General features: G+C 41.1%; 1 protein-coding gene across 1 annotated transcript in view; it reads right to left on the bottom strand.

Annotated features, from left to right (window-relative positions):
* Positions 1 to 2,629: 2,629 nt before the first annotated feature.
* Positions 2,630 to 9,022, bottom strand: part of lasp1 (LIM and SH3 protein 1) — a 41,381-nt gene continuing 34,988 nt past the window's right edge. The window contains exon 7 of the mRNA XM_060901937.1: positions 2,630 to 4,215. Within this exon, the coding sequence (XP_060757920.1) occupies positions 4,042 to 4,215 (174 nt within the window). The 3' untranslated portion in view covers positions 2,630 to 4,041. The remainder of the gene's footprint in view (positions 4,216 to 9,022) is intronic.

The following is a 9,022-nucleotide window of genomic DNA, read 5'->3' on the forward strand; positions in this document are numbered from 1 at the left end:
GGTCCGAGCTCTGTGCAGGACAATCAGTGTCCTCCATGACCTTGGCAAAACAGGTCTTCATGGTCATGCTGGAACATGTTTGGGCCTCTTGGTTCCACTGAAAGGAAATCTTAAATCTATAACGTTTAAGACGTTGTAGACAATTGTGTTTTTCTAACTTGGTGGGAAGAACCACATATGGGTGTAATGGTCAGGTGCCCACAAAACCCTTTTATCATCACTTTACTATAAAAATATAGAAGCATGTTCTGGTACACATATATAGAAGAACGGTAGGTTAATTAATGGCACTCAATTAAAATCAGCATGACCAAAGGCTTAATAACCAGATTAGAAGAAATTTGCATTCAAGTTTCAAATCCTGTTTATGCAAATAGCGTACAATAATGGAACACTAGGACCATACAGGCTGTTACAGGGCCAAGTTGAACTTATGAAACCCAGAGTCATTTATAATCCAGGTAGAGTCAGTGCTTCATGGCCATAGGGATGTTTTGCTTTAAAATGGTTTAGAAGACAGCAATAGGAAGTTTACAACTCAAAATAAATTTAGGAATCTTTCAAAGAGCCAATTCAACCAATCTTTTAGTTTTAGTATAAATTTAATGTTGAATTAAGCACAACTTGAACAGGATGTCTTCCTATGCAGTATCATTAAGATTTCCTTTCACTAGAACCAAGAGGTGGGCCCAAACCAGTTCCAGCATGACAATGCCCCTGTGCATGAAGTGAGAACCATGAAGATATGGTCTGCCATGGTTGGAGTGTAGGAACTCTAGAGCCCTGATCTCAGCTACACTGAACACTTTTGGGATGAACTGGAATGCCAACAGAATACCCGACATTAGTGCCCAACCTCTTGTGCTCTTGCAGCTGAATGAGCACAACTTTTCACAAAAATCTAGTGGAAAGCCTTCCCAGAAGTGTGTTGGCAGTTACAGTAGCAAAGGGGGGGGGGAAACGACAATTCGATATTAATGCCCATGGTGTTATAACGGGATGTTCAATACTTTAGTTTCCACGTACTTTTAGCTACACAGTGTAGATCTTGCTGGGCCAAGCTGATCAAGTCCCTTTTAAGGATTTATTAGATATCGAATATGCATGTGCATTATAGAATGACTGAATAAATGTATGGTGGTAAAAATAAAAATATATTTTGAGCATTTAAAAATCTCACTTTGTTTTTCTCCATGGACTTATTTTATACTACCCTAACAGTTATTTTAATAACTATTCATTCAACTAGACTATTCATTCAGTGTGCTCTGAAGGTGGCAAAAGGCATAAAAAAGTCCAGGGCAAAAACTGAAGGGAAAAAAACAAAACAAAACAACCTTGGGTTTAACATGTACACTGATCAGCCATAAAATTAAAAACACCGACAAGTGAAGTGAATTACATTGATTCATTACAGTGGCACCGGTCAAGGGGTGAGCTATATTAGGCAGCAAGAGAACAGTTAGTTCTTGAAGTTGACATGTTGGAAGCAGGAAAAATGGGCAAGTGTGAGGATGAGCGACTTTGACCAGGGACAAATTGTGATTGCTGGATGACTGGGTCTGAGCATCTCTAAAATGGCACATCTTATGGGGTGTTCTTGGTATGCAGTGGTTAGTACCAAACAAAAAAGTGGTCCAAGGAAGGACAACCGGTGAACTGATGACGGTCATGAGCGGCCAAGGCTCATTGATTCATATGGTCCAATCCCACAGAAGAGCTACTGTAGCACAAACTGTGGAAAAAGTTAATGCTGACACCTTTCTGTTTTAGCCAACATTAACTTTTTCAGCAGTTTGTGCTACAGTAGCTCTTCTGTAGGATTGGACCAGCCGAGCTAGCCTTCGTACCCCATGCGAATCAATCAATGAGCCTTCGACACCCATGACCCTGTCGCCGGTTCACCGGTTGTCCTTCCTTGGACCACTTTTGGTAGGTACCAACTACTGCGTACTGGGAACCCCCCACAAGATGTGCCATTTTGGAGATGCTCAGACCCAGTCATCCAGCCATCACAATTTGTCCCTTGTCAAAGTCGCTCAGATCCTTATTACGCTTGCCCACTTTTCCTGCTTCCAACAAGTCAACTTCAAGAACTGACTTCTCATGCTGCCTAATATATCCCACCCCTTGACAGGTGCCATTGTAACGAGAATCAAAATGTTATCCACTTCATAACGTTACAGCTGATTGGTGTATGTACGAAGAAACATCAGAAAAACACCCAACACTGAAAACGGTTTACATTGAAGTAAAGGCTGACCGTTCGACATTAGTTAATTAAGGAAGACTAGATTTGAGAAGCAACGGAACACGTACAGAAAAGTTAACACTTTGAACTGTTCTTATTTAAAGTAATCAGACAAGCTGCTTCATCTTTACAGGAAAAAGATCACATTCAACATTAAGCATGTGAAATAATAAACAAAAGCTCTTATGTAAGAAGAAAAAGTTCATATTCTTCGACTACTTTTTTTTATCATCTTGAACACATGTTGGATCTCTTACGTGACATTCAGTGTAGTTTGCACACTAAGCAGCAAAATAAGGATTGTTCTTATTTCTAAATAGGGTGCAGTATGATACATGTTAGTGGTTCAAAAGCTCTCTAGTGACAAACTGGCCTGTCTTGATATACAAATAGATCTGTTTTATTCCACTGATCTTGATTAACTGACATTACAAATCTGGCTCATACAATACGAACAAGGTAATGAGAATAAGCAAAAGGATGAGAAGAGGGGGGAGGAAAAAAAAATCCCAGTAACTTCATAAAGAACAGAAATACATCATACAATGCACATGGAATGTTCCTGAACACAAAACTAAAAGAGTTAAAAGATATATAGGGATAATTCTTAGGCACAGATTGAGCTTAGTCTATGACACTAAAGCATTTTTCCACCCCCACAAGTAGGTTAACAGTGATATTTAGTCCAGGACTAGGCTTAATCGGTGTCTAGACAGACCAAAAAAAAAAAAACCACACACAAACCCCCGACTAAAATGATCCACAGAATTGTGCTTCCTGCTTCCCACTCACTGGTTCTCCAGTTCTGCTCTCAGGTAAGCGGTGAGTGCTAAGAGTCTACTTTTTCTTTTTACGAAGAAAGAGTAGAGAACACCGCTTTACCTTTACACAGTAAGTATGTGCAGCAAAAAAACAAAAACAAAAAAACAAGAGACATACATGTTTTCCATGAAAGCACAGAAATGAAGTGTTACATACAGTATGAAGATGATGAAAACAATGCCTTGTGAGCAGGGTCACCAGTCACACTACATCCATAAACAAACCGATGCCACAATAGGATCTTTTTATATACACACACACGTATTCCAGTTTCACTACAATACCCATGAGGTCTGATGGATACACTTTAAGACTCAGTGGAACAACAAATGGAATGATCAGAAGTCTCATGTTCAAGCATCATTACTACTGCACAACCATTGAGATGCCACATGGGCGAGAATGATAGCTACAACTAGCGACAGGCTGCAAAAAGGTCAGGAAAAGAAAAAAAAAAAAGGTTCTCATTGTCATGGCAAGTGTGGAATGATTGACATGGCTCGGGCTGTCTGTTCATGAAGTGCTATATAAAGTAGCCTTGGGGGAAAAAAAAAAAAAAGAGGTCTGTTTGGGTGTGAATGTGTCATTATGACGTTAAGTGCCACTTGTGACAGCACCTCTCAAAGACTTATTTAAAAAAAAAAAAAAAAGACAAGGTCGACAATCAGACAGCAAGAACTAAGAGGGAGCAGAGAGAAACAGAGCAGGTAGAGCAAGACATGGGTATACACAGTGTGTGTGTGTGTGTGTGTGTGTGTGTGTGTGTTTACACTATATAATTGTGAGAGTGCATTTTTGTATGCATGTGTTTTGCATGAGTTATCGGCATAGGCGCATTAATAAAGCACAAACAAGGAAAAGAAAACAGCTCTTAAAATATGGAATGGCACTGGGCCTCCTGTTATCCATTTCTCTCTCTCTCTCATATATATATTCCCTTTCTTTCCATCCCTTTCTTGTTTACTTTCTCATATGGCCTCCACATAGTTTGCAGGCAGCATGCCCTGCTGGCCAGTACGCTCCACTCTTCCATACATCCACCCTTCATCGATTGGCTGCACGTCCACGATCACATCTCCGTCGAGGAACGACACTTCATCCTCATCGGCTGCTGCGTAGTCATACACTGCCCGGTAACGTTTCTGAAAATGAGTAAATGCACACATATTAGGCAAAAAAAAAAAAAAAGATGCAGAGAAACAGGAACAGTCCAAGAGCGGTACATCATATTCATGGGAGGAAACCCATACGGGAACAGCGAGAATCCAGCAATTACGCTTCATCTGCAAGCAAGAGGTTTCAGCACTCATCAGTGGGGATCCATTAGTTTTACTGACGAGTGGCAAAATAGCTTCGATATACACTCACCAACCATTTTAAAAATGTGATCTCAGTGACTTTAGCCATCGTTGTAGGGGCCAGACAGAAAGGACTGAGCATTCCAGGGATTCTCAATTGTCTCGAGTTTATATTCGGGTTCATAGACGCCGCACTGAGCTGGTGGCCCCGCTGCTGGGATACGTCAGAGTGTCCGCCATATTTGATGTGGCAAATCTTCCCCGTAAACCAATGCAAGTAAATGGACTGAACTTCATAAAGCCTCTTTCTACAATAATATTTAACTCGATGCCTTTTATTCACCCATTAAGACACACACGTATATATTTGGGAAACAAACAGGCATCAAAACAACATGTATAACTTTTAATGTGATGGTTATAAATAGTGTGCGAAATACCCTGTACGCTGCAAACTAGCGACAGATACGCGATAGATAGCTCAGGTAAGCTAATCAGTCAGCATACCGTAGCAAGCTACCAAAACCTGAGGCCACAATAACCAACCTACAAGACTGAATATGATAAATGATGGAAATAGTGGAAAAACTGGAAATGGTGAATGAAAATAAAAATGTACTGTTTTATTTATAGAGTCACCACACAGACCTACTCTCGTTGAATAAAGTGAGCTGAATGACCGCCAAACTGAGTTCGGCCAGGTTCTAACGTCATACCAAAACAAAATACATCACTGATTCCTTCACATTCAGAAAGGTTAAAAACATTCATCATATGTTCAAAAACGTTCATCATAGTGTGGCACTGTATTCTCTAATTCTCACTGCTTATAACTCTACACCTACCCGGTGGAGATGAGCTGGGAAACTGAAGACTGAGGGCGTATTCACACCTACGTTGTTTGGTCCGGACCAAACGAACCAAATTTCCCTTGGTCCAGACCTTTTGGGTTGGTCTGAATACAAACCACCGAACTCTGGTCTGGACCAAACAAGCGGACCGAGACCGAGCTGCAAGGTCTGACTCGGTCCGGACCAAAGGAACCCTGGTGCGTACCTTTTGGAGGTGTGAAAGCAGACCGGACCCAATCCGACAGTTTTGCTTTTTTGTACCTCGGGAGCTTCCGTCGTTTGTCGAGCATTATGGGAAACAGAGTCTTGACACTCCACCGCAAAGTGCAAACACTGTTTCGGTTGTCAAGGGAACCTTACAACAGTCGTTCAGTCATTCAGACCAGTGGTAGGCTAGACTACAGAGTACAAAAAATGAGTAGGGGGCAAACGTGGGCCGAGGAAGAAACGCGTACCCTTGTGGATATATGGGCAGATGTCCACATATCTGAGCTTCTGGAGAGAACACACAAAAATGCCGACGTGTTTGCTGTATTCAGTGAGAAAATGAAGGGGTTCACGCGCTCCCCAGAACAGCGCTTTGTGCGCGTGTCGTCTCTGACCAATAGCTGAACGACCTCAGGGCGCGTGGCTTTGTTGACAGATTTTGGTCCGCTTACTAAAATGTACAGTGTGAAAGCGAACCGCACCAAAATGAAAAAATAAAAAAAACATTTGGTTCGGATCAAAGCAAGTGAACTATCGAACTATCCTGGTCTGAATACACCCTGAAGGAACAGTATTGAAAAGTATTTTTCCAGTCTCACCTGTGAAAGGTAATCCCATGTGATCTCGTTTGGACGGTAAATCTGTTGGTACAGTTAAACGCAGCACATGAATGAGGCATCTTTATTCTCGGCTACTGTCTAGACGCTATACCAGAGACGGTTGAAGAATCTCCACTTTGCCACATCCAATATGGCAGCGAGGATGACGTATGATTCTACGCAGAATGCGGCGTCTATGTTTGTGTGTCTATGCTCGGGTTGTCAACTGATTAAAATATTTAAAATCGCATTATTGCTGATCATTAACTTGCAATTAATGGCACATTTTTTAAATCCGTTCTAAAAATGTACCTTCAAGGGATATTTTTCACGTTTTTGGGGAGTGGGAGTGGACAAATCTGCTTGCTTTATGTAACTCTATGTGGCCAGGTCAGGAAGGATAAGGCTGGACACAGCAAACATTTTTGTGGGTACTTTATTCCAGTGGCGCAGATAGGATTTTTGAACTGGGGGGGGAACTGAGCTGTCAGCAAACGATTCCATTTTGTGTAAATGCATACATGTACTGAAGCTTCAATATACATTAGAATTGTGAGTTTTCTAACTGAATGAACATTGGTAGACAAAGGCCTACCTGGTCAACACTAGCCATACATGATCAAGTTGTTATTTGTCTGGTATGTTAATCACTAGTGCTGTCAAGCGATTAAAATATTTAATCGCGATTAATGTCGCGACTGTCAGTTAACTCGTGATTAATCGCAATTTAATCGCACATTTTTGTCACATGAAAAACCATGTAATTCTCTTATCAGCATAAAAAAGTGAATGGGCTTGCTCACTGTTCGAACTACGGGGGTACTCGGGGGATCCGAGATCCCCTGAAACAGACATGAGATCCCTTGAAAACATGATTTGGGAAATGTTGGGGGGGTCTCTAAAATATTGGCAAAATGATGTTTATTGACATAGCAATCGTGTGTAACGGGAAGCATTTGCATATCCGAAGTGAGCGCGCGATGGAGAGCCGCGCTCTGAGACAAGCGCAAGCACCCCTCCCCCCCCAAGGGAAAATAAGGGACCCCCCGAAAATATCGGCATAGTTCGAACACTGGTTGTACCAATGTTTTTTTTTTTTTTTATTGCAGAGCATAACACGTCTTGTCATAGCCACTGCAAAGTGGGGCTGGAGCCGCCGATGGGAAAACGAAACCTAAGCCGAGCACCGTGGCGCTTCGGGGGAGGGCAGAGGACTCTGGCTGTGCGGGGCGTGGCATCATGTCACAGAGCGTTAATCTCGCGATAAAAAAATTATCGCTGTTAAAATTGAGTCAAGTTAACGCGTTAATAACGCGACATTTTTGACAGCACTATTAATCACGCTCCAAAACTTCATGTCTTCTGCATGTTTTATTTAAACATTTGCTGATCTCAGCAGGATGAAGAATCTCATCACAGAAACTTTAACTGTAACTTCTAACAAAAAGGAAAATGTCAAAAAATTAATTAAATTAAATTGAAATGATTCACACTTGTGCCTTTATGTAAATGATTAGAAACATAAAATGTGTATGAAAACAGAAGTATAAACACTTGAACAACAGATTCACACAAATAAAAAAGTATTTTTTCCAATAAACAAAATTGATAGAAAAAAAAAAATTTCCCTCAGCAGCCAAACAAATTTACCGTCTCGAAGCAGACTCAATAGGTCCCAAAAACATCTCTCCGCCGCTTCCCAGTTTAAAAACTGGGACATCATGGAACATGGAATTCGAAAAAAATGGACAGTTAATGAAATGAAACGAAAACCCCAACGTTTATGCTGGGAGATGCTGGATTTCAATGCTTTTCCGACTTCAAACTTCCAACTTAGGAGTACAACTGAACGCACCATTAGTCGTAGCAGAAACACCAAATGGATGAGCTGTGCAGTGTTATTAACCGAGAATTACGTGGAAAATTGAACACCTTGCTTTCCCAACTCTGCAAGGATCTGCTCCAGCCTTTCCCCTTCTTGAATCGGTGTAATGTGGATTGATCACAGACAAGGCTACTGCTGCTGCCATTTCAACTTTGTGCTGCAATGTAAGTTAGTCTAACTAACGGAACATTAATCCTCACTTTTTCTACCCATGTTTGGCGCCTTACGTAGGGACGGTGGGTGGGTGGGTGGGTGGGGACAGATAGGGGGTCACTATAAATCTGGGGGGGGGGACATGTCCTCCCCGTCCCTAGTGCCATCTGCGCCCTTGCTTTATTCCCCCACTGCACTGAAAAATTAAAGCAGTGTTAACTTTATCATTTTGAAGGCTTAGCACAATTCAGTGTGAATAAAACAAGATAGTATTTTCCTCTAGTTCTGTCCTTAACTTCCAGTCTCAAACTATGCAAAAGTAAACTAAACTAACTGATGTAGTGATGTGGACTCTGGAGCCATCTTTAAATAAAGAAAATAAAAATACAAAACCCAAAGAAATCCACTTGCTAAGCCACACCGCTCAAAGATGTTTTCCAGTAAAATGCAGTAACTCGCTGGTAAATAGACAGTACATTCATGAGCAAAAACTGCATTTATAAAAAAACACTTTTGCAGAACTCACAAATTTCTCAGAATAAAACAAACTCTCACTCCAGTATGCAGCCTGCACACTTACACACACCTTAACACGTCTTCTCTCCCCTCTGGACCATCAAAAGCATATAAAAACACACACACTTTATCTAAGCAGTCAGAATGTAACAATATAAGTTGACTCTGTACATAAGTGCACTTTATCACGACTTGCGCCAACCAGCTACTTGCTACATCACTTCCTGATTTCCTCATACTATGGGGGAGGCACAGAACATGCATGTGTTTATCACATGTCAAAAAAAAAAAATTAGTGTTAAAGTGCATATCACGGGTAAATTCAGGAGCAAGATCAATGTAATTCTCCCATTTTATATTAAACTTGTCAAATATCGGTCACATTTTGTGCAATTTTTTTTACCTTGCGCAATACCAGAAAAATTCAGTTGAAATTGAGC

Source organism: Neoarius graeffei, chromosome 20, assembly GCF_027579695.1.
Source record: "Neoarius graeffei isolate fNeoGra1 chromosome 20, fNeoGra1.pri, whole genome shotgun sequence".
Classification (NCBI taxonomy): Eukaryota; Metazoa; Chordata; class Actinopteri; order Siluriformes; family Ariidae; genus Neoarius; species Neoarius graeffei.